Source organism: Rattus norvegicus, chromosome 13 (genome assembly GCF_021556685.1).
Source record: "Rattus norvegicus strain SHRSP/BbbUtx chromosome 13, alternate assembly SHRSP_T2T, whole genome shotgun sequence".
NCBI classification, from domain to species: domain Eukaryota; kingdom Metazoa; phylum Chordata; class Mammalia; order Rodentia; family Muridae; genus Rattus; species Rattus norvegicus.
The window spans coordinates 81154142-81180931 of NC_141546.1; the positions used below are offsets into that span (position 1 = coordinate 81154142).

The 26790-nt window shown below is 45.1% G+C and overlaps 1 protein-coding gene across 5 annotated transcripts in view; it reads left to right on the forward strand.

Moving 5' to 3' along the window:
• Positions 1-26790, forward strand: part of Ildr2 (immunoglobulin-like domain containing receptor 2) — a 61914-nt gene that overhangs the window by 24389 nt on the left and 10735 nt on the right. The window contains 4 exon segments of one of the 5 annotated variants that reach the window (NM_001447355.1): positions 12014-12070; positions 15159-15305; positions 16311-16487; positions 24513-24626. In NM_001447355.1, the coding sequence (NP_001434284.1) occupies positions 12014-12070; positions 15159-15305; positions 16311-16487; positions 24513-24626 (495 nt within the window). 5 annotated transcript variants of the gene reach the window in all.

Below are 26790 nucleotides of genomic sequence, written 5' to 3' on the forward strand. Positions count from 1 at the left end.
AGAAGCTCCTTCTCTGATGAGCTTTAGCACATAGAACAAGTTCAATCCGGGTTGCCTAGATACAAGGAAAACAATATGGCTTTCCACAGGCCTTTCAGGGATTTTTTAAAAAATTCATTTCAAAAGCCCCTGGATTTAAAAATTAATTCTCCATTAGAAGGCATTCCTCAAATTGCCATCCGCTGCTGTGGTTTGTTTTAATATTGTTTCTCAGAAAGAAAAGATTTTTTTGCTTGTTGATCACACGTTGAACCAAGCAGGAGAGTAGAGAAGAAATTACCCCTGCAAAGCCCACTCTTTCGAGTTGTCACAATTCCACAGCCATCTAAGGGATGGAGGTTCCAAATGAGGTGCGTCCTGTGGCTTCCGTAACAGGCAAACCCCAGGGCATGCCCAGATTTAATCAATGAGTTCTGGTGGCAGATCAGTGTGTCACAGAGCTGGCCTGTCCTTGCCTCTGCCTCCTGCTCTTTCCTCATCTCCACTTTCAGGCAAGGCCTCTTCTGAGGACTTGCACAGGACCCTGCCTCAGGAGGCTAGAGCTCTGTCTGTCTGTCTGTCTGTCTGTCTGTCTGTCTGTCTGTCTGCATAGTCCCTGTAATAGCCCTGTTGTTGGAGGGAGGCATTCAACCCCCACCTTTGCTGCAAAGGAAAAAGCAGCCTTTTCCTGAAGGAAGCCAGGCAGTTGTTCCCAAATGAAGACGAAGGGAATGCCAGGCAGGCAAAAACACACACTGCTAACATTTTGTGGAATTCATCATCAGTTTCTGCCTCGTTATGGGCCAAATGTAGTGCTAACTGAGGAGGCCGGAAATAGGTGTGCTCCCAGCGGGTCCTTGCGAGAAGGCACTAATTTGGGATTGGTTCTTTCCTATAAATACAGTGCTGCAGAACTACCTTTGTTTTTCCTATTTTTTTCTTCCATCTCCTGTGACGTACCCAGGAGTACAGCATACATTACCTAGACAAGTAAAAGAATGGGCTGGCGTGGTGTTGTTTTTTGGTCTTAATTCAAGCTATTCACAGTCCTGTGTCTGGTAGAAATAAATATCTCTGCTCACTGGTATGTTTAAAAGCCATTAAGAACCAAATAAGTAATCAATGAATTTTGGGGAGGGGATATCTCCCTCCAGGTGACTCTAGGACTATTTAGTGGAAGTATTTCCTAAGATTGCGCGGAAATGCCCTAGCGCCCACCTCTGCATTCCTGCAGTTCGGGTTTGAATCCTGCCCCACATCCCAGTGATTTTAGTTCGGGCTGTTCAGAAAGGGTACTTGTTGCCAAGACTTCCCCTTCCCCCTTATCTCTCTCTTTGCCAGCCACAGCCTGGTGCTGCTAACCAGGGAGATTTGCCTATTAGAAGGGCCTCAGCTCCCAGAGTTCCCATGGCAACAGCCTCCTTGGAGGTCTTTTGTTGCCTGCTAAAACTTTGATCTCAGAGAGTGGCTGCTGCTGTTTCTCTCTGGAAGATTTACAAACAGAGGAAGAAGGGTAAAAGAATTGGGGAAGAAAAAAAGAAGTTTACTCCTGGCAGAAGGGAGAGAGGGGAAAAAAATGAATTACAAGAGCCACACTCTGGCTAGAGAGTCTAGAGAGAACCTTGGGAACGTCTCAATTTTCTGCATTTCTCTCCCAACATTTCACTTGCAGACTTGACCATGCTTCACGGTTGGGCTCATCCCTAGCACGGTGAAAACGTCCTACTTCAGCATGCACACATTCAGAATTCTAGATAGGTTGAGATAATCCTAAAGGTGCCCTTGAAAAAAGTGGCAAAATGAGTGCGTTTCTAATGTCTGGGCAATGCTCTAACGTCTCTTCTCCAATCTCTTTGCTCTCCCCCCTGGCCTGGTCTGCCCACAACTTTACTTAGCCGTCTCTGTTGTTTTTGTTTTTAATGAAGAATGAGAAAATGTATTGAAAGGAGAAAGAAGAGCTAGAGGAGTTACCCAGGCATCTAACTCCCCCTAGAAACTGTAGCTAGGAGGAGAAGAGAGGAGTCCTTCCAAGATGTGGAGCCAAATCTTTGATGTTCTGCCAGAGCTTCTCTTAGCTTCAAGAACTCATGGCAGAATCCTAATCTTGCTCACTGACAGACACCCCAGAGTAGGTCAGTATCGCTTCCGTTCTGATTTATATTTAAACTGTGATAGAAAAATTTTAATGAGTATTTTTAGCTGTACTGGAATCCCACGCAACTGAAGATACAAAATACATAAATGGCATCATTGTGTCCCTATTAAAATTTTGTGTCCTTTGTGAAGGTAAAAGTTGTGGTTTGGTAGAAAGAAGAGTAAAAAGAAAGATTAGAACTGTGCTTGGATACTAAGTATCTATGCCACAGGTGCTCAACAGAGGGCGCTTTGCCCTCTAGGAGACTTTTGGCAATGTTTGGAGGCCTGTTTTGCTTGTCACACTGGCCAGGAATTAGGATCCCAGTGAGTAGAGGCTGGGAAGGTTTTGGAGCCTCCTTCACTACAGACCAACTCAGACACTCACTGCTCTTACTGCACACATCCCAACAGAGTAAGTCTGTTTGGATACTGGGCATGATCCAGTGTGAACATGGTATAGAGGCTTGGGGACAGACAGCTCTTGGTGAACTAATATGAGCTAAGTTTCCCAATCTGTAGAAGAGAGGGTCTTAAAAGTTATCCCAAAGGCTGATTGTTAAAAAAAACAAAACAAAACAAAACAAAACAAAACAAAACAGAAAATGTTAGATCCTCCTACCGCTTGCCACTCTCCACCATACCCCACCAGTGTGTTATCCCTGATCTCAGGGAACCCTCTAAGGAAATGTATGTTGAGTACTCCTAAATGGTTGGTTTTCCTTAAGCAGATTTAATGGGCTACGTGTGATTGACCATTAGGAATAAACTCCTATTTTCTCACTGACACCTGAGCTGCCTTTGAAATCCTCCTGATGGTGTTAAACTTGGAGTTTATTTGACCCAAGACCCTTCTCGTCTTTGCGTTACCTCATTTTTGGTTGCTATTGGAAACACCCATTTTCTGAGGACTTAGGGATGTACAGCTAGCTCCCTTCAACTACGTTAATCAAGCATTCCAGCCCAGAGAAAGAAGGGTGCCTTCACACAATAGTAGTTGGCTGGAAAATATATCCAAAGATTTCTGACCTGTTACAGTCTGGCAGGTTCTCTTCATGGGTGCCCATTCCCTCAGCTACTCCAACTCAGGATGGGGCCAACTTACTCTCCCCTCCCTCCTCACAGGCAGCCCAGCTCACTATTTTTCCCTCACTTGTTGCTCATCCCTGTGGGAGGAACGCGGCCTTCAATTAGCGTGCATTCCTGACCACCTCGGTTGCCATGGTTACCCTGGGTGGCGCAGGAGCAGCTGGGTCAACCGGCGCACTGTCTTTGTGGTCCGCAGAGCCCTCGCGGGGAGGGGACGCAGGGCCAGCGCGCTGGAGTGGGTGGTACCGGGAAATCGGCTCAGTCCCCCAGGAAAGAATGGCAGTCCCTCAAAGCGGATCAGGAGACGGTTCCATTTTCTCCAAAGCCAGCTGCCACTATTCAAAAGCGTGCAGGTTTAGTTCACACGGGGACGGTGCCTCGGATTTGGTTGAATTGGCCTCCCAAAGAGGGCCCTGGGAAAGGGTCCCTGATAGAAAGCCCTTTATACGTCAAGAGGGCTGGCCGCTAAAGGAAGGGCAGGAACTCTGGCCTGCATGACCTTTTGAGCGGTATACCCTTCTCTGCCTGCCTGAGACCCCAGGGTCTTTTTTTTTTTTTTTTTTTTTTGATTAAGGAAAGTAGTGGTCCCTGAATAGTGGATCAAGTCTGGTGAATATCTTTATGCTAATCTGTTTCACCCAGCACAATAAAATGCAAGAAAGCACCCTGGTCCCCACAAACCCAATTTCCTCCTTCAGTGGCATCCCACCGTCCTCATCAATTTTGAGTCAGTCTGGCTCTCTTCTGCGTTCAGACCAAGTCAAGCATGTTATATGACTTATGATATTTTCCATCCATTCACTCTTTGGGGGCCGGAGGTTGGATCACTATAGCACTTTGCACAGGCTAAATACCCTCGCAATCGTTTTTTATTACTGTTTATGAGTTTGTACCAGCGGCGGATGCCTTTTAATTAGATCACACTGCGTCCTGACGTATCCAGTAATCATTTTCTAGTTGCAACTGCAAGAGGTATTGAGACTCTTTTTTTCAACATCTCCAACATTTTCTACATTCAGAAATTATAGTTTCATTATGTAAGTGGAGGGATTCCAGAGGCATAAGCTGATTTCAGCCATTCAGTGCAAATGCCAGGAGATTAAGAGGCACCATGACGTAATGGAGGTGGGAGGGGAGACAGCTGGAGTGAGGAGACCCAAGTTCTATTCCTCCGTTGATTTTTAGGCAGTTATACAACTCTCCTTGAGATTCTTAATCTCTCTGGTTTTCCGAAGACATCGGGCGGGGGCTGTGGTGTGAACTGACCTTCGTGGTCCCTATTTAGCCATAAAAATATGATTTAAAAATGTGTAAATAAAAGAAGTCAAGCCCTTTGGCCAAACTCACAATCCACTGTCAAAGAGCTGGGAGCATTTATTAACAGTCAATAGCAGATGATCCAGTAGTCATTTTATAGAGAGAATTCACTGTCGAAATTACTCTCCTCTAAGTCTGTAATTTAAAGTGAGCTAAAATATAAAAGACACAAAAGGAAAAAATAAACACAAGAAATGCTTAAATACATAGTTTATAAATATATGTGAAGGAAGGGGAGGCTCTATCCACATTTGTGACAGAGAGTCATAAACTGTATTTATTGGAAGCATGGTTGCCATGGGAATATAGAATAAAATTGGGCATGTGTGCGCCCCTGGGAGATTTCCACCTATATTTGGTATCTTAAATAGCCATAGAAACAACCCTCCAAGCATGGTCCTAGAAGCCTCTTTACACGTACGGACAAGGGCCAGAGGAAGGCTCCTGCTCTCCTTGGAGACGCAGGGATGCGATATTTCGAGGATTGGGAGCAGTGAGCTCAGAGGGTGGATACAGTACAGTCCTGCAGATGGATCCAGAGCATCTGAGGAAAGCTTGGAAGCAGAGGACACTGAGATGTACATTAGACAGAGGGGAAACTTGGAATTGCAAAGGACTTGGAAGGCGTTCGCCATTCTCCTGAGGAGAAGGTTCCCTCACGCGGTGCCCTGGCACGCCCTGTTATTCTACTCAGAGAAATGTGTCTCCTGTTATTCTACTCAGAGAAATGGACAGAAATAACTGTGTTCCAGGCAATGCAAGGATGAAAGGAATGCTCTCATCTCACCCTTATACGAGTTTCTCAACACTCGGTCTCTGCCTGCTGCCTGCTAAGGGGCCAGGTTTAGTCCCTGAAAACAAGTTTGTATGGAATCTAGAATTTCACGTACCTTTACACTTTGAAGGCTTGAACTATCAGACCCTGAAGGGCATAGACAAAAGCAATCTCTTAGGGTAGATTTTATATTCAAATTACATCTCTATAACAGATTCTTTTTTTTTTTAAAGATTTATTTATTTATTATATATAAGTACACTGTAGCTGTCTTCAGATACACCAGAAGAGGGCATCGGATCTCTTTACAGATGGTTGTGAGCCACCATGTGGTTGCTGGGAATTGAACTCATGACCTCTGAAAGAGCAGTCGGGTGCTCTTAACCGCTGAGCCATCTCTCCAGCCCCAGATTCTTTTAACATACACCAGCCTGGTTTATTTTCACTGGTGCGAGTGAGGTGGCAAGATGGTCTGTTGCCTGGGGTACATTCTTGGCACTGAACGCCAACTCCAGGATGCTAACTGCTTTGCTGCATGTTGAAAACTGATGCATGCGGGGACTGACCACCGAACAGTTCCTTTATCTTCCCTATTAAGAGTCTACTGGATTAAGTGGCAGATTCTATGATGAGCAACATGTCAGAAGCCTAGTTAGAGGTACGGCCTACCAAACCATGGGCATTTACTCTTGGAAAGCCTTGAAAGTTCTGACGGGTGAATGAGGGGCCTTCAGGTGCTAGGCTGCTAAGACGCTGAGCTTAGGGTGTAGTTCCTGCTCTAATGGGACTTCTAGCCTGCTGACGTAGGCCTGTGCACATAGGTGTGTGCAGTGTCCTTGGGGAGCTTGGAAGAGGAAACATCTTCTGGTAGCAGCCACACAGGGCTCTGTCAGAACATATTTTTAGAGTCCTGTAGACCAAGCAATAAGTACTCGACAAATGCAGTTCAAACATGTGTTTTGCTAAAGAACAAGGTGCACTACCTTGAGGGCTCTGAATGCTAAGGTAAGAGATTAGCACCTTGGGAGAGATGCTGCTAGGAAGTGTGCAAATGCTAAGCTATGGGATGGAGAAGTAGGAAGTGTGGCAAGAACTTTGTCTCCGGCTAAAACTCCAGGACCAGAGGGATCCTGATGTCCGAAAGGCAAAGGAGATGGCTACTGGGTGAAAGCACTTTGCTGGGTAAGCATAAGGGCCTAGAGTCTCTGTTAAGTGCCAGCTGGACAGACTGCCTATCATCCCAGCACATAGAAGTCATAGGCAGGGGACACCAGAAGCTAGCTAACTAGATGAGCTAAATAGGTGAGCTCTAGGTTCAAGTGAGAGACCCTGCCTCAAAAATTAAGATAGAGAGCAATTGAGTAAGATACCTGATGCCAACTCCTGGCCTCTACATGTGTGTACACACATGCACAGAAGCCTGCACACACATATGAGCCCAAGCACATGTGAACATGCATCTACACGTTCACATCATGCACACACACACAGTCAAAGGAGGTTGACAAAAACAGACACAGCAGGAAGAAAATCCAAGTGACTAAATTGGAGTTCTCATGTTGGTGTTTGAGCTGCGTGGGTGGGCGTGGCTAGAATGAGCCTCATAAATGACCTACCTCTGTTCCTGCTTCTGTCTACACCTGACAGAATATTCATGTCTTTGCTGAGTGAATGAATGGATGAGTGGGCAGCAGACATTCCGAAAGTGAGCTGAATTTCAGGAATATGTAGAAACAGCTCAACTGGGGATAGCTTGAAAGTGACAGTCTGAGGAAACAGCTGGATTTGACAATTAGGAGGTAAGAGATGCAAATCATGCATTCACAGTGCATGCTCCTACTCTGAGCATTCAATCCCAGGACCACGTGTGGCTGTGGAGTGTATGCCAGCATGCTAGGAAACCGATGGTTGGATGTGTGAGCTCTTAGGGTGCTTTAAGCTCTTGGCTTATTCATGTGGAAATTTCCTTAAAGTAATGGATTTCGCAAGCTTTGCAGAAAACCGAGTGCTTACATGAAAGCCATATTTTCTACTGATAGTTTGAGCTATGATTTGAAAAGAGTAAATGTGCCCTTCTATCCACAGGGTCTGCTTCCTCTCTTTCCCTTAGACATTAAAGTTGCTTGTAATTACCTCTCCTAAGCTGAATTCTGGAAGAATAACAGTGATTCACAAGCATGGGCAGGCTGTACTGAAACCCAGGCGGTATTTACTGCTATTGTTTCCATACTCCAGGATCAGACCCTTGCTGGACGCCATAGAAGAGAAGACACGATAGCACATTTCTAACTGATGGTAGCATTTCTTAGGAATTGTTATGGAAGGAGCTGGAAGCAAAATGGTTTTCAGAAAGATAAGGTTGCAGCATAAATTCGATTTTTAAAAGGCCTTTAACTCCGATGAAATCAGAGTCATGGTGCAAAAAGCAGCGAGTGCCACGTTTGTGCGGTTGATACAGTGGTGTTGTCTCTTATACCCAAAATCTTACTACATCCTGAATTCTAAAGACATTTCATTTTACCCACTTTACTGCAAGAGTCTCTCACCCATGCCTCCCTGGGGCTGACTGCGCTCAAGTGCATTATGGGAAGCCTTTACCTCTGGAAGCACCCGTTATTGACTGTTGCTTCAGGGGAAATGAGAAGTTAGAGTGTCAAAATGTGTGCATTTCTCTCCACGTTTCTGTTACATTCCCTCTTTAGTTTATAGTTTCCAGTCGAAAAAAAAAAAAAAAGGAAAAAGCCTAGGGTGCAAAACAAAGGTCCCCTCCTTGGTCTGTTCCCCTTCAATGCCTATTCCGCATCCCCAGAAGTAAGAAAGGCTAAGAGGTGATGTGTTGTACTGTTGCTTCGAAATCTTGATTTGAACGCTGGTAACCGGAGCTGTCGTTCAGCATTTAGAAGCAATGTTAGAATGCTGTCAAGGGAACCCAAACAGCCTGTGGAGGAATCCAGCTTTTGGTGTGTACAGAAACCCTTTGGAGGTTGCAAGCACACAATCTCAGGGTTCTGTACAGCCCGCAGACATATTTTGTTTGGCTTCTCCACTATTTAAAAATATATGAATTAAGTTGCTTAACATGTTTAAAGTTACAGTATTTCGCGATCAAGTCTGGGGTCTGGTGAACTTGAGTACAGGCTCATCTTATCATCTCCATTGGGCAACAGTTGGCTGAGTCCAACAGCGGTGGCCTTGTAAAGATACTGCCATTTGTCACACCCAATGCTCTTAGTTGTCTCACAGAAGCCATCTGTGCACATTTGCACCACCAGCGAGCTCCGACGGACATTTGGGGTTGAAGTACCACTCGCTGAGTATCAGGTTGGAGAACTAAACATGGTGTCCAAATGAGGATATTTTCCAAGCAAAAGTTGGTGCCTATAACAATTGCATCAAGATCATGGGCGTAAATCAGGACTTTCTCAGAAAAAAAGATATGCGTACCATTACATCCCAGTCCTTCCATCTGCTATGAGGAAACTGAGACCAGGAAAGAGAGGGATGTGCCTGAAGTAGTCACCACACAAGTCAATGGCAAGGCATTCCCTACTGCTGTGACCCCTACCCCAGTGTTTTGATGGCATAACAAGTGGAATAAGTATGAAAGCCATTTCCTCTTTGGCCATATGGATATCTTATAGTTGATTGATATCATAGCCAGATGTGGTGACGGCACATCTGTAATCTAAGCACTCAAAAGGCAGAAGGAGGAGGATCGTGAGTTGCATGCTAGGCTGGGCTACATAGCAAGACTCTGTCTCCAGAAACCCAAATTAATGAAGGATCAAGTGAATAGACAAAAATTGTACACACACATATACCTGTCTATCATCTATAAATAATATGGCTAATGTCATGGAACTGCTTACAGATTGGTAGGTTATATAAAGAGTAAATTTATATTATGATTCCAATTAGTTTTGTGGCTCATAGCCCACCTGGGAGAGCAGTTGCCAGGCATCTGATGACTGTTATGTTAACAAACGTTGTTCATTCCTGTCTTGGTCACTGGCTATTATATGGAAATGAACACTGAGTGTGTGAGAGATGTCTAAGATCCCAATTTCTTAAATCCTTGACCATCTGTTTATTCCCTCATTTCTAAGACATATTTTTAGAGAACACTCTGGATGAGATCATTATTTTAATCACGAGCTCAGATTTTGGTACCAAACTCCATCTCATCTCACTGTGCCTTGGGGGCACCTCTTGGTGTTTTGTGAAGGAAGTCCTCTATAAGACATCTTCCCTTTTTTCTTTTATTTTTCTGTCATACACTACATCCTGACCACAGTTGCTCCTTCCTCTACTTTTCCCAGTCCTTCCCCACTACCTTCCCTCTCTTCCCAGATCCACTCCTCCTCTGTTTCCCTTCAACAAAAAGAGCAGGCCTAACAGGGATATCACGTAACAAGTTACAGTAAGACCAGGTGCGAACTCTCCCATCAAGGCTGAATGAGGCAACTCAGTAGGAAAAGGGCCCCAGGAGCAGGCAAAAGAGTCAGAGACACCCTCTACTCCCACTGTTAGGAGTTCCACAAGAACACCCAGCTATAACAACTATAAGGCATATGCGGAGGACCCAGCTCAGACCCATGTAGGGTCCCATGATTGTTTTTCTATCTCTGTGAGTCCCTATGAGCCCTGTTTGGTTGATTCTGTATGCTCTGTTCTCAAGGCAGGATGCCTTTCTTGATGCCCATTTGGCTTTCCTTCGAAGAGACCTTGCAAGCCCCGGAAGCATCTTCCCATGTCAGCTGTGCAAAAATGAAGAGCTTTTTTTTTTTTTTTTTTTTTTTTTTTTTTTGCCAAGGCTTGCTATAGCAGAGCTGGCCTAAAGCATCGGCCAATGATGATATTCTTTTAGAATATGCACGTAGCTTTCCAAAGGACCTGTTGCCCTTACAGGAGGCTTGACCAGGATGCACGTTACCATGGTACTCAACTGCTCCTGTGGAGAGTCAAAGAACAGAGCAAGCGACAGTCGCTTTCTCCCTACTCACCACTGTCTTTCCTCAGCGGCTGGATTCTCTCCTAGTGTCCCAGGTGCCTTTCCTCCCACCTTTGACCTTTGTCAAAGCTGCTTTTTGGTGGACTTCCTTATAAAAGAAGAAACCAGTGACTAGCTGTGACTTCTAGACTCAAAATGTAAACCACACATTTCGTTTTCTACACTTGATCCTAGCCAAAAGGCTGAGAAGCAATAAAGTTGTTTTCTAAATGAGCAAAACCCATGAGTTTTTTTTCCTCATATGAAAGTTGGACTATAGATGGATGGATGGGAAGGTATGGTGTGTGGTATACGATGAGTGTATGTGTGTGTGTGTGTGTGTGTGTGTGTGTGTGTGTGTGTCCAATCTGGATTAGTAGTACTTCCAAATATACCTCTTGCTACATCTAGTTAAATGAGAAGATTCATTTGTGTTTACCAGTTAGAGCTCAAACACACCAGTGTTATATAAACATCTCTAGATATGTTGTGGTCCAAGTCATTAACTAGGTTCATAATGGAAAGTCATCCTTGGTCTAAAACTACAACCCTCTGGACCCGTGGAATTATGATGTTCAACAGCTACATGTGGCTACTGAGCCCTGGAAATGACAATGTGCTGTGGATACTGGCATAAGTGAAAAAAATGATTTAATTATTTCCGTTTGTGTGTACATTTTTAATGCTATTACTGGAAAAGCTAAAGTTACCAATGCAGTTAGCATTGCACTGTCATTGGATGGTGCTGTTCTGGAGATGTTCGCCATACTCTGAATTCAAGAAGGATTCAGGTGCATGCCTTACATGTACCACAGTGACCTTTTGTCATCCCAGGACAGATGGGACGTTTGCTATTTGCATCCTAGCAGAGCGTCCTACTTTGTTAGCAAAGTTCCAGGGTGGTAGTGATACCTCAGGCTATGGTGAAAACATGCAAAGTATCTTCTGTAAGTCAGACTCACGTCCTCCTTCAAATCACTTAGCGCCGTGTTTCCTGTGCAGCTCTTCAATTCCCAGAGTCCCCGAGGAGCACCTGTTCCGACACCAATCTTGAAGTTTCTATGCAATATCACACAGAAGGCACTTTTGCACATACGACGCCAGCTGTGGGTGCCATATGGAAAAACCATACCATATACATATGTACAGAGTATTTCTGAAGCCAGAAGGAGTGTAGAGGAGTGTGTAGCCAGTCTAGCGTTATCTTTTCATCGCCTTTGAACATTTTAATCATTGAGATATCTTCAAGCCATAAATAGAACCATGTAGCTAGTTAATTCTAAGTTAAAACCAAATATGTACTTTTGTTTTGATATGGACATGGGGCTGTGTATGGATTGTATGAAAATGTAGATTGAATGTTTAGATACAGATGGGTTTGACTTTCCACTGAAGTGTGTGGAGAAGGCTGTGTGAAAGCACGGGGCTGGAGCGTGTCAGTCTGCTCAAGCAGGGTTTCTCTCGTGGAGGCGAGATTTCCTCTTCCTATAGTCAGAGACAAGGCCCCATTTCTGCTTCCACCTAGGGTAGGTGCACCCTTCCCCTTGGATGGCCGCCCAAAGTGCTTGGTATAGCCATCCCCTTTGACCAGGCCCAGCCTTGATGTACCTCTCCTACCACAGAGTGTACAGAGCTTGTGCGCTGGCTTGGCACCAGCGAGTGCCAGGAACAGGGCTGTGTTTTCCTTTGGAGTAACCTCTTCCTTCTTCTTTTCCTTCTGCTTCCTCTAGGCAGGACAGGGCTGCTTGCTGACCTCTTGCCCAGTTTTGCTGTGGAGATTATGCCAGGTATTCCACCATTTAACCCTTTATTTGCTGTCATCCATCATTTAACCCTTTATTTGCTGTCGTTCCATCTGTCTGCTTCTGCGTTAGTCACGAATTACTTGTTAGGATTTGGTGGGGGGAGGTGCATTTATCTGTATAATGTTGGTTGTCTTTTCCCAGGATGAACTAATCCCCTTGGATAAGCCTTTTGTATACCTCCTTTTTCTAAGTCCTAAAAGAATAATGAGAATTAAGAGTAAGTGGAGATGGGGACCCAGTCCCCCCAGTGCATCTTCATTGCTTATCTCAGGATCCACCTCAGTATTTCATGTGTCCCCCGATATTTATATGTCCTTAAATATTATTTATCTGTATTCCTCCTTTCCTAAATTATATTCTTACCCATTCACTATTTTACAAACATGTTACAAGGACGTGCCTTTTGTAACATTAGCAAAAGTCTTTTTTTTTTTTTAAACTTAGGAAAGACGTGTCTTCTTTCCGGCCAAAGCATGCATTCCCAGACCTATACTTGTATATTTAGACTCTGGAAATTCCTAGGCATCCATGGACCATATGTCAAGATCCCTAACCCAAATACAGATCTGCATCTCTTCATATAGCTGCAGGTGAAGGTACCAGCCAGACACACCAATCTGGTGCTGAACTTTAACTTGGAATTGAAGGAGGTTCAGGGGGGAACTGAAACTGAATTATAGAAAGGATGACACCCATAAAAGGAATAGCAGAGGGTATAATTAGCTTTGATTTCTGCCATTGTTGTTAAGGTCCTCCCAATAGCAACAGAGAGATGTGAAATAATTCTGCCTGTTGGTTTTGGATTGATTAAAACTTTAAGAAATGTCCAGAGTCTTCAAAGTCCAGCCTCACTAATTGTTCTTTTATGAATTAATCCAGCCTTTTACCTTTAGTTGGCCAACCAAACTCAGACCTTTTCCTCATTGCTATTACGGTCAAGGACACAGAGAGACATTGTAACCACTCTTACCAAGACTTCCCTCCATTTTTAAGCACTTATTTACACAGATAAAAATGTCACATACAATGTTTCAAAGTAAAAAAAAAAAATGTATCTTCCAAGTGCAAGCAAGAGTTTCTGTATTTTATATCCAGTTGTGTTCACCTCGGTTTCCTTCTCTTTGACCCTACAGTCCCGTCACTGATTTGTTTATTTATTTACCTATCTATTTATTTATTTAGAAGGGCTATTGTTACTGTAGGCTTGTCCCATCTGGTACTTGCTGTGAGCCTAGGCTAACTTTCAATTCACAGCAATCCTCTTTCTTTTTTTTTTTTTTTTGGAGCTGGGGACCGAACCCAGGGCCTTGCGCTTCCTAGGTAAGCGCTCTACCACTGAGCTAAATCCCCAGCCCCAGCAATCCTCTTTCTGAAGAAAGCTAAGGAAGTGCTAAGATTACAGGCAGGATCTGCCTAATGGAGCTCAGACAGCATTCGTTTGTTTCTCAATATAATCTGGTAGTCCTTTATCCCTAACTGCTTCAATTCCCTCCAGCTGACCCAAAAAACCTCAGCGATAAACCGATAAACCTTCTTAAGTTGTTTACTTACAAGGCTTGGGTTGCTTGCTATTGGTTATCCTCTCCAAGAATGTTCTCCACACAGTTCAAGACAGACACAGAGTTTTCTCATTCTCTAGAAAGGTTGGCGTGGACATCAATGTACTGAAGTTGGATAAGAGGGAGCCATTCAGAAAATGTCGAGCTGTTTGTTTTCTCTCCGAAGAAATGATGCCCCAACCAAAGGTCAAATGAGTCAACAACTGTCCCAAAACTCTTTACATGTAAAAGTCACATTCTCAGGTCCTCAAATGAATATTCATTGAATGGGAGGGACAATTAATAACCAAACTTTAAGAAAAACAATATCAGGTTGGGGATTTAGCTCAGTGGTAGAGTGCTTGCCTAGCAAGCACAAGGCCCTGGGTTCGGTTCCCAGCTCCGAAAAAAAGAAAAAAGAAAAAAAAAAGAAAAACAATAGCTACTGAAGCTTATTTTGGAGGGATTTTGAGTGGATGGCTTTCAACCATCTTGATCTTTTGGCTTTTAAGGGAAGCCTGGCTCGTACCAGAGTGTCCAAGTCTCCAGGAAAGATGTGGGCTATTCCCAAGCCCAATAGCATTGAGACAAGTCACCCGAGGGTCGTAGTCACTGTTATGTAAGCCGGATATAATTTGCCTCCTTTTAAATCTTTTGAATGAGCAAATTGAAGGAAATTCATGTTCAGACTCAGACAGAGTTAGGAAAATTATAGAAGTTGACAAACACATTAGCTGTTCTATTCACCAGCTCTTGAGTCACTAAATTCTTGGCTATGCTGGCTGGCTGGCTGGCACAGCCATCTTGAGTATGATCATACCAAACCCATACCCTGGGGATGGGGGCTATATCTCTATTTGAACCTATGCCTCCACCCCACTAACATTGGATAGTTATTGAAGTATAAGCAAGTTTGGACCTCTGCCCTGGAGCAAATGACAGGAAAGATACCCCAGGGAAGCAGATGAATGCACTCTGAGCCTGGACCACATAAAGGTCATCTACATAGGCCATGGAGGTGCACAGGCCTACTCCAGCTGAGAGATTTACAGGTTTTTTTGTTTGTTTGTTTGTTTGTTTGAGGTGGGGTCTCACTTTGTAATGCAGGCCCCTTTGATCTTTCTATCTCATCCTTCTCAGTGCTAGAACTAAAACTGTGGCCCACTATGTAAGGCAAGATTGACTTCGTTATAAAAGACATGATTTACAGGACCCACCAGTTAGGAGCCCAGCACACAGGATCCCGCCCCTCAGCTTTTGTCCTACCTTTGTCCCGGTTAGGAACCCCAAAGTCTCCAGTCACAGGGCTTGATGCGCCCCAAGAGATATAGGTCACCTGGTTCTCTTTTCTCAGTGCCCTAGCATTTCTCATTCTACGTTCTTCATGAGTCTGGGGCCCCTATATCCCGGTTAGATGTCCTTTCTTCCCCAGATCCTCCCCACTCACCACTTTTGCAGGTAGACACCCATCCATGTATGCCGTGTCCTGAAGGGGGGCTACCTCGAGTAGATTTCTTTGTGCATCCTTCCAGAGTGGGTGTTTGTCGGCCTGGTAATCCTGGGGATCTTCCTGTTCTTCGTGCTGGTGGGGATCTGCTGGTGCCAGTGCTGCCCTCACAGTTGCTGCTGCTACGTCCGCTGCCCATGCTGCCCAGATTCCTGCTGCTGCCCTCAGGCCTGTGAGTAGGGAATCTGTGGGGAGGTCTGGAACCATCTGAAGAAATGTCACCTCTTCATCTGACAGCCATGAGCCCTGAGTTCCTCCTCCACCCCGTCCCTCTAGCTTCAGGGAAGGCCGTTCTTGTTCTCCGCCTCACCTCCATGCACGTCAGTCTCTCTGCATGCGGTGTATCCACATGTCATGCATTCCTATTGCTCATGGATATTGCAGACTAAAGGAAGGGCAGGGTCAGAATGGAGATGTTTGGGGTAAAGCTGCGCCCTCTCCTTGGAGCACTCAAACAGAGAAAACCTACACTGGTCATTGTCCTTCGGTGCAGGGAACACCCTCCGTTTATAAGTGGAGCATAAAAACTGTGACATTTGGCTACCATCCAGCAGACACCTATGAGTCCGTTTACCCATAACACAAGCAAGGCCCCCACAGGGATCCGTCTGCATTTGGGGATGCACATGGTTAGCTTACTGGCCAAGCCCATGAAGGCATTGAGTTTGACATCCCAACCATAAACCAAATACATCTTCAAAGAGAGAGGCACATTCTATCTTGAGAACCTTTAGGAATGAGACAGTTCCAGAAGGGCCTGGGTGACTGTCTCTGTTTTTAAAAACAAAGACGGGGGCTGTGTGTGTACCCAGTGCTTGCTTTGCCTCCTGGAAACATCCCTGGATGACCATTTTGCTAACCCCCTCTGGGGGAACCATGGTAGCTTCTAGACAGGACAGTTCCAAGTGGAGAACAATGGCTCCTAGATCCATTTCAGTGTTGTTCAGTAGCCAGATTCTAAACACTGCCGTTCTCACGTGGCTGCCTTTCTCATGGAGCTGGAGGAATCCAAGGGGAGTGGTTCCAGTGATTCCAGTGAACCAGTTCCGTCCTGGAAGAAGGAACAGATGTTTGTTTAGGAACTCCCTTGAAAGAACAGAACCTCAGGGATTCTGGGTGTGAGGGTTGAGGAGGGTGGGGCTACATAATCTCTCTTGCTCTTCATCTCCCTCCACAGTGTATGAAGCAGGGAAAGCAGCCAAGGCCGGGTACCCTCCCTCTGTCTCCGGTGTCCCTGGCCCCTACTCCATTCCCTCTGTCCCTTTGGGAGGAGCCCCCTCTTCTGGCATGCTGACGGACAAGCCTCATCCACCTCCCTTGGCACCAAGTGATTCCACTGGAGGAAGCCACAGTGGTAAATGTAGTCCCAGACTGCCCCGCCCGATACTTGACTTGGGCCCTTCCCTCATTCCTTGTTGATAAGGACAGTTAGTTCTTCCGAGATGTATCTTTGGGAAAACAGTGATCTCCATTCCAGAAACCAGGCCCTGAGGCAGATATCTTTTGGGGTGCACATCAGACTTCCCAGGGGCTAAAACACACCCTGAGTCTCGCTTTCCGGTTCATGTTCTCATTAACCAGAACTATAAAGAGAGGAGTTTGCTTCTTAAACAACGATCAATCAGGTGGTTAATAGTGATCTCACGTCCACCTAGTGTCCAGGACTATATCAGGGAGTGTGAGGGGCAATAGAATGTGTAGACTATGGTTTCTCAAAGGAGGGAATGGACCATCGTTGAGACAGTTCAATGCTGAAGAATATGGCTACTTAGATTCCAAGGATAAAAGAGCTGGAATTTCTACTGCATCTTCTTGGAGGAGATGAGATCTGAACTGGACCGGGATGGATGAGAGATATTTAGGAAAACTGTGTGGCTGCTGACTGTCCCAGCCAAGGAAGGTCAGTAGTACAGTGGAATCCCGGAGCACAGAATGTGAACGTTTCAGTGTGCAGCCTGTTAGGCTGCCTGGAAGAAGACAGAAGGGTTTGCTGGAGACTACAGTCGGCCTTGATGCCTGTCCAAAAGACCAAGTGAGAGCCGCTCCGGGCAGATTGTTCAGAGGAGAGCTGGCAGGCGGTAAGGTGGGAGAGCGGCTCGGGGACAGAAAACAAAGCTCTGAACACATCGTTCAGGTGTATGAGCATCTGGCTTATGGCGGAGACGGTGGGAGTCACAATTCCAAGTGAACCTGAGAAATACTTTGAAAGAAAAAGAGATGTTAAGAAATAAAGCAAGGGTAGAAGACTTCAGGATGACCCCAAGTTATCCAACACTACAGATCAGAGGCAGAAATTAGATCATTGGTCAAGAGGGCTGGTTAGGGGGCAGTGAGCTTCATTAGGGATAAGTAGAGAGGCCAAGGGGCAAAGCAGGGTGGAGAGGAGAGACATGTTGAATTACAGCTTACCTGGAGGCATCTGAACAGTGTTGCATGGCTATGAAGGGTGAGGCTGTGCGTGGTTGACAATTTGTGTGTGGGGGAGGTGAGAACGGGTGCCCAGCCCACATGATGACCCTCCAGTGCCTGGCTATGGCAGGAGTAGGTATCCTCAGTGAGTAATTGGTATTTGTGGTTTTTTTTTCTCTTCCCTAGAACTATTAGTAGAATTCTGACGTCTGAGACTGAGGATGAGTCACAAACTGAGAAGGAAAGGCTAATGATCAAGGATGTGCAGGGAAAGCAAGAGACAGACAGCATAGTCCATTTCCCTGGAGGGAGGAGTGGGCAAAGGAGGCCAACTGGACCGCCATGGCGCAGGCTTCCAGTCCCACCTTTTCTTTTCTCTATATCAGCAGGACTCCTTCACCTTACTCTTCATTTAATGGATTATCATAATAAACTGTCTTATTAATAAGCTAGCAAGTATTTCCTCTCTCCATGTTTTTCTTTTTCTTTCTTTCTTTTTTATGTTTTCGTTTTTAAACAGGGGCTCTGGCTAACCTGAAACTTGCTGTGTAGACCAGGCTGGCCTTAATCTTTCCTCTCTTTCTGCTTGGTGCAGTTGGACATCATTTTGGCCCCATCCCATCAGACTAACCAATTGCAATTGGAAGTAGGAAAAAAATGTGTTAGGACAAGAATTCCCAAGACTCAGTAGTTGCTGACGTGGCTGCTCACACGGTCTGGTAGCATTCGTGCAGGACAGATTTCTTTCTACTGCGCTGTCCTCTTTAGCACATGCTTCATCCTGTGGGCTGGTCCCCTTGATGACAGCAATAGTTAGGAAAGGCATCTGTGATGAGCTATGTAGAAAAGAGCCCTGCAGTTGCCACATGAGAGAGGAAATAAGGATCCCTGACTCCTGTTCCCACCGGTTACAGCTGTTCCTCAAGTCCTTCTCTGTTGCTATGACAAAAGGTGGGCTTCTCCCCAGCTGATCTGGGTCCATCCCCTTCAGGGTGTTGACTGAATATCCACACTTCATCGGGTTTACACCTCCCAGCTCTGACCTTCTGTCTTGGTGTCTCTTTCCTTTCACCATTCAAAACATGCTGGTGTCTCTCCTGTAGGAGTACAGCCATTTGTAAAACACCCCAACATCGCTTCTCCATTTGTCCTCCACTCCTCTCAGCCAAACTCCTTGAAAGAGCTTTTAATAGTCAATGTCTCTGTTTCCTCCCCTCTCACCAACTGAGCTAACTTCCTTCTTGTTCTTGCCAAGCTGTCTGATTGCTGCTTCTCAACCCTCAACCTCTCTTCTCTAAAACCCTGGCTGCCCCTGATGCAATTGTGCCTCTGTGCCTTTCTGGCTCGACGTTCTATTCATTTCGACGTTCTGTTCATTTCTCTACCTGTTCTGACAGTCAGTGCCTCTTTCTTTCTCTGTACGTCTTCCTGGCATTGGTGTTCTTGCTTGGTCTGTGGTCTGCTCTCTGCAAAGTCCTATCTACTCCCATAGCTTCAGCCACCATCATATGCTGATTTCCAGTCACGACTTCCTAGACTTCTGCAGCTAAGACCCTTATAGCCAACTGTTTCTGAATGTCTCCAGCCGGATGTCTTACAGGCGGTTAAACCTTAGCCTCTAGGAATTCAGTCTACCCTTCCTCCCCCTCCCGCTTCTTTGCTTTTCTACTTCAAACCAGAGTCTACATAACTCATCTAGGTCGGTGGCATCATCATCCGCCTAGCAGCTTCACTCCTCTTGTCCAGTCTGTCACCAAGGCCATCAGCATATATTTCAACCTTGAACTGTTTCATTTCCCTCCATCCCTACCCTAACTATCTTGGTCCTCATTCCCACTTCCTCCTGCCTTGCTTACTGAATCAGCTCCTCCCCTTACTCCTGCCCTGCCCTCGTCCATTTTATCTGAATATACCTGGACTCCATTCAGGCAAGAGAATGGCAAGATAAGTAGGGTTTTTGAAATGTCATTTTAAAATTAATAGAGATGTGTGTCTATATATATGCCTACTGTATGTACACAGAATATGCAAATTTTAAGACTCACTTCTCCCACAGTTGAGCTGCTGTCACCCTGGGGGTGGAATCTGGCAGCTCTTCCATCACCCATAAACAGCCTTTCTGAGCTCATCAGGATAGGACAGGAAGAACAAGCCTATACCCAGGGAAGTACACCTGGGAGACCGCCTGCACATAAACAGCCTTTCTGAGCTCATTAGGATAGGACAGGAAGAACAAGCCTATATCCAGGGAAGTACACCTGGGAGACCGCCTGCACAAGGTTTATAAGTCAGATCTAGCCTATAAATGGGGAAATTGATTGAAAAAAAATCCAACCTTAGTTAGGTCAAAATAGCAGCTTAAATGACAAGTTTTTTTAGCTTATAGTTTAGCATGTCGGGTAATTTCCTAATGTCCTCTCTCTAGTAAAGTTAAAATTAGAAAAGTAATGAGAGAGAGGCTGAGGCATGAAGAGATACACAATCCAAAGGACTTGGACCTGGCTTATCTGGAAAACAGAAATAAATCATCCACGACCCTGAGCTGAAACACCACCAGGAGAAGTCATTTTCTAAATATGCTGGGCCTCAGCCAACAGTCTAGGACATTTTTTATTAAAATACTACCACACTTCAAAGCTTTCTCCTGCCTTTAAATGATAGATAACCAACAACCTGATACAGTTTCAGGCAGGGTTTTGGTTGGTTAGTTTGCTTTAATACATGCATGTGCGCGAGCATGCACACACACACACACACACACACACACACACACACATATATACACACACAAACACACACACACATACACATACACAAACACACACATACACACATACACACACACCACACACACACATACACACATACACAACACACACACACATACATACACACACATACACACACATACACACATACACACACATAAATACACATACACATAAACACACACACATACACACATAACACACACATAAACACACACATAAACACACATATACACACATAAACACACATACACACATAACACACACACATAAACACACATATACACATAAACACACATACACACACCACACACACCACACACACACACACACATACACACACACACATACACACACATACACACAAACACACACACAAACTAGATGACCTTGGATGACTTCAAATGTGTTATGTAGTCCAAGCTAGCGCCAATTCAGTGCCTCAGTATCCCATGTACTGGTGCCATAGGCATGTGCCACAATGCAGAGCTCTACCTGTTTGCAAATCGAGGGATAATCTATAGTTGGTGCTGGTAGCTCATACCTACAACCCCAGCTCTCAGGAACGGAGGCAAAAGGAGCCACAAGTTTGAGACCAACCTGGATTGCACAGCAAGTTCAAAACCAGCCATTTCAAAAGGATTTATGAATGTTCCCACTCTCAAAGAAATTAGAAAATTGTAGTCTATCAGTATCATTGTTGGAGGTTTGCTAAAGGAAATAAAATGGGTAAGAAATACGGAGGAGTATATGAAGAAACTGTAACACAGTCAGAAAGGAAAGTCAGAGAGGGTGAGGAAAGATTTCTCTGGTGACTCAGATGCTCTTGAGTACGTATGAGACACAGAGCCAGATTCTATGGAAATGCGAGAAGAATTTAGTGTGCTCCACAATCAAACTTGCAGCTTATAATTTTATATAAAAATATCCACACCCTTTAAAGGGAGAATTGTTTTGATTTTTAGCAACTAAAACCGAACGGATGATGCTCGTACGTCTGAAGAGCAATCATTTGCTTCTGTCTTTTGACAAATTAGAAGAATTTACATCTCTGAGGTCAAAGGTGGAGGAGAGGTCAAAGTTGAAATATTCTGTCACAGCGGGGTCTCTTTTTAATGAATATTGAAAGCTGAAACTGTTCTCTTCCCACGGGGCTGCAGTTACGGTATATTCTCGGAGATTGATAACCTAGGCATACAATCTAATCTGTATCATAACAAGGAGTGTAATTTTTTCTAACGACACTGGAAACAATCTAAACTCTACTCCCAGCTCCTCCATGTGGCTCAGCATAGATGCTCCCCCCAGCCCCGTCTCCTGGGAAACAGCTAGTACCTGGTCACAGATAGTAACAACCTCTCTGACCCGTGGCTTTTATTTTGGCATCACTACGCATTTGCTGTAAAAGTGCTCCCCATGTTAAGTACAGCCATGCTGACATTCCTCCCTTAGAAAATGGCCATCGATCATGACAGACACAAAACTTCTTGCTTCCCCAGGCTACCATTCAAATCCTTCCCTTCCTGGTTAAAATTCTCCAGTAAACCGCCCACAGAGCCTCCTATGCCATACTCGGTAACCCACAAAACACTGCTAGTCACAGATTTCATTCACTCATTCATTCATTAATTCATTCATTCACCCATTTAAGCCTCCATCCATTCATTTGAACGTGCATGTTTTGGGCATCTAAAATGTGCCAGGGTCTGTGCTAGAGACTAGAGTTACATAGGCCACAGAGAAATCTAGTGATTGTCTTCAGGGAGATTACAGGCTATGGATTAAATGCCAATGGTAGACTTTCTGAGGAGGCCATGAACCCCCTCCAGAGGCTGGAGACACTCACCAAATCTTTAAGTACTCGTTATATATATAAAACACAGTCTTAGGCACATGGAAATCTTAAATTATAATGTCTTCAAAAATTTTTAAGAAGATTACAGGCATCTATATAAAGAACTTGGAACAAACGAGAATATATTAAGGCCTATAATACAAATTCACATCAAATGATTTTTAAGTTAGGGAAAAAAAGATTGGAACAGAGAGAGAGAGAGAGAGAGAGAGAGAGAGAGAGAGAGAGAGAGAGAGAGAGAGAGAGAGAATGAATTATAAGAACCAAAGGACGTTCCTTGGAAGAGGTGGCATTTAAGATACCCCAATTCATTGCCTAGCACTCAAGTGCCCCGTCAATTTGCTTTTAGCTGTCTCTCTTCTTGAAGTAATTACATGGAAACTGAGTCCTGATGGGTCTTCATTCTCTGGAGGTCCCTCACTAAACCAGCCCCGGCACGCCCAGACCCCGGCTTCTCAGCCCTGCACCTCATCCATCAGACATGGTTACCTTGCTACAGACACAGCAGTTCTGTGGGATAATTGCATTTTAATTGAACTGTCTGTACTACTCCGTAAACGCCTCTGCAGAGGTGGAAGGGTGTGTAGCTTGGTGAATAAAGTCGTTTCTGCTAATAATTCCTTCTGCGTAGGTTTTATGGATGGACCTCAGCTCTGGGAGAAGGTGCCACTGAAAAGTACGAGCTGAGAACTCATTAATTTCTCTGTAAGTCATTTCACATGTGGAGATGGACGCGGCCTGCCCAGTATTCTCTCACGTGGAAAGTCCGTGCACCTGCAAAAAGATGTGTGGGCGGCTTTTTCCTTCAGTGCTTGGGATGTGATTACAGCCCTGTAGAATTTTATATTTCAATCTTTCATGTAAAGAACTTGAGGGCAGAGGGCTTTGTCCACAGTTATGCATCCAGAGACATAAAACATCTCTTTTATTGAATGCATAGGCATTCTGTGTGTGCACCACTGGGGGCCAGAAGAAAGGCCCATGCCTCAGACCTTACCCTCCCTGGTGTGGTCTAAAGACTATGTCTGCTGCCTCCTTCGGCTTCACTATTTTGCCTTCTTCATCTACCTCTTTTAAACCAACCAACCAACCAACCAACCAACCAACCAACCAACCAACTAACCAAAACCAAAAACAAACCCTGCCCCTCCCTCTACACTTTAGAGAGTTTTGACACCCTAATCCAGTTAAGCTTCAGCCAGTGAGACCACACAACTCCGTGCTGCCAAGTATTTCTTGTTATGCCCTAAAACTCCTCCTTTGCCTGAGTTTTCAACCACAAAATATGGCTACTTAAACCTCCTTTAAAACTTAAAGTTACGTGCAGGGACAACAGTCCCTACGTGTGTGGTCATGAAGAACAGCCATCCTGGTAAAGGTTCAGCAGAGCACCGGGCACATTGTCAGTGTCCTGTATGTGTTGTCTGGTTGCCCCTCATGCCCCCTCCTCATCCTCATTTCCTCCTATTTGTCTGCTATGCCTATTGTCCTGTCACCCATTGGGCTGGTGTGGGGCTAGACTTACGTGATGCAGGGCATTAACAGGTTGGGAACTGATGGAGATCTAGGGGATAGGATTATTTCCCCTGCTTTTTTTGGGGGGGGGATTTTATTAAGCCCTGGAAAATAAACCCACCTGTTTCTAACCACAGAGCAGCAGGTCGAGTTAAATTAGTCACATCTGAAATGTGGCATCCCTTTTCCTAAAAGGAAAATGCTAAGGAAATAAGCTGGAAGTGTGATTAGAAATCTCTCTGTTGTGCGGCTTGTTTTGTGCCTCTGTGTATGTAGTCTAGAATCTAATATTAGCTCTTAGGCACGCACCATCCAGTTTAAGGGATTTTTCCCCCCCATCTCCCAGGCAACTAGAGGCTTTCAGCCTGCCTCTGTGGGAGTCTGGGATGCTTGGAGATCTGTCTGTCTTAAAGTTAGTGCACTTCTACCAAGCGAAGGTAAGGACTTCACGCTGGAGACTGACATGTGCCCTCAACCGAGAATGGGGTCTCTTTCCCTTCTGGATAGCGTGAGCTTGCTCCTCCGCTGGAACTCAAAAGCCATGCAGAGAGGAGCCTTTAGCATAGCTGTAGAGGTTCAGACGACAGGAGGGAAACTAGCAAATGACTGAAAAGCGCACTGCGGTGGATTTGCTTGTTGACCTCCAGGATCTACGTCCCGATGACGTCCTCTGATGGAGGATCTGAAGTGTACCCCCCGTGTATAAACTGTGGTTTATTATTTCTGGGTGATTGTTCTGACTGGGAACTGTGGTTTCTGCTTGGTAAAAATGAGTGGAGGCCTCCTTTTCGTTTTCTGTTTTTAGCTCACCCTCCTGTGCTTTCTTCCACAGTTCGCAAAGGTTACCGGATCCAAGCTGACAAAGAGAGAGACTCCATGAAGGTCCTGTACTATGTCGAGAAGGAGCTGGCTCAGTTTGATCCAGCCAGGAGGATGAGAGGGAGATGTGAGCATCTGTTCGTTTCGGGTGATCAGGGCTTCATTAAGGATTTGGTAGCCGAAGAGGAGATGGGGAGGGTCATCGGATTTGAAGCTGTGAGCCAGTAGGCTTGACACTACCCCCGAAAAGTACCTCTAAGAACACGGAAGGGAATAGAAGGGGATTCTAGTGGCAGTGTGCAGTAGTCACATGTGGTTGTGGGGGCAGTCTGTGTCCATTGCTATGACAACGACATAATCCTGGCTTTATAATGTTTCATTCGAACAGTCCCCTTATATTACTCTATAAGCAATCCTCAAAAAACAGTTACTCAAGACGTGGGATGGCTCAAGCAGTACAGTCATTGCTGAGCGAGTATGAACTCAGATTCCTCAGACTAGTGCAAGCACGAGGACCCACGGACCAACAGAGGACATCTCTAGCCCCAGCCCAGAGCTGGCAGAGACAAGCCAATCCCAGGAGCTCAATGGGCACCCATTCTACTCAGTCAGCAAACTCAGGTTCAGTGAGAGAGTCTTTTTCAAAAAGTAAGGTCAAGAATATCAAGGAAGATATGTCAACCTCTTGCATTTACATACATGAGCACATGCACATGTGCACAGACACACATGCACACTCAAGTGAACATTCACTATCAGCTTCTTCCAACCTGAAAGGCCCTAGTATTGAACCACCCAGAGGCTGACTTACCACATGGAGGGGTCAATGAATGTGAAAGAAGAAATCTAGTAAATAAATCTAGGGGAAAGAGGCTGGCTTCCCTCTGAGATGCCCAAACCATAGAGATTTCAGGGTGAGCAAAGAGACTGCACTTCTTGTCAAAGAACCGTTTAATTAGTAAGTCTGTCGGTGGCAGGGCCCCAACCCTTAACTTATCCAAAGCCCTTGGAGGCTGCAGCTGACACTGCCGATTCTTTAGAGTGGGTTCCAAATTACTGTCTATCATGGGAGGCAGAACAGGGCAGGTCTGACTCGGATGGGCTAATTATCAAGAGGTGCTGGCAAGCCTGCTAGTGAGGTCACTAGGCACTTTCTTTGAACCCTCTTCTTCTTGGAACCAACAAGAGACATGATGGAGCTGTTGGGGAAACAGTCCCAGACTGGAGGAACTTTATTCAGATTAAGGACAACATATTCCACCCAGTTTTACAATTCTAAATTCATCCTGTCTGGGCTGCAGCCATGGCTGCATCCTCCCACCTCGTGGACTATAAAAAGACCATCTCCAGATTGGAATGTCAGGAATGCAGATGTCACCACACTTGACAAGCTGGTTGTAACAGTGTTGTCATGGATCTCTGTAAGGGGACAGAGACAGAGAGAGCCCTAGATCAAGGAGAAGCCAGGCAAGAAATCTACCAGTATCACAGCTTAGAGGAAAAGTTAATGACAGAGATCAAAAGGATGCACTTGAGTGTATGTGGCTTATCTTGGGCTGACTACCTTGACCTGAAAGGTATTCAGGAACTGGCTGGTCTCAGCCTGGTGGAGCCTCAGAGTTGAAAGGGATTGGAGAGCTGCTCCATGTCAGCTTGTGCAGTGTTCAGATGAGGAAGCAGAAGCTCAGGGAGTATATCGATAGAATTAGAAGAACTCAGATGGGATGATTCCCAATCTCGTGACTCAGGCACAAAAGCTTTTGAGCTAAGGCTAGACTGGCCTCCTCACTGTGATATAACCAGTGCCAGCATGTGGCCAGGGCCTAGACTAGAACTCAGACCACCAAGTACCTGTGGATTGACAGTACAACAGTTGTGTGGACGGACACAGGAACAATTTACTCTGAAGGTTGGCTCTATTCCAAAGAGCAGGGCGGATCAAGGACTGGGGCCATTTTTAAAAATCTCATAAAATAGATACCTTGGTTTCACAGATTCTGTAAGAATTGGGGGTGTGACGTCCAGGTTCTTGAATTTGCTGGCCACTGTGGTTCTCCTTTGGTAATCACTCCTAGATGCTTACATTCTTGGGATGTCTAGAACAAGAATCTACAAACAATATCTCCTGGACACACGTATAGATAACAATTTCTGGTTTTTGGTTTTTTTTTTAAAGTTTTATTGGATCGCAGCCAGGATAACTTGCTTATCTATGTCCTATAACTTCTTGAGTGGCAGAACTGAATAGTTCTAACCAGTGTGGCTCACAAAACCTGAAATGTTTATTCCCT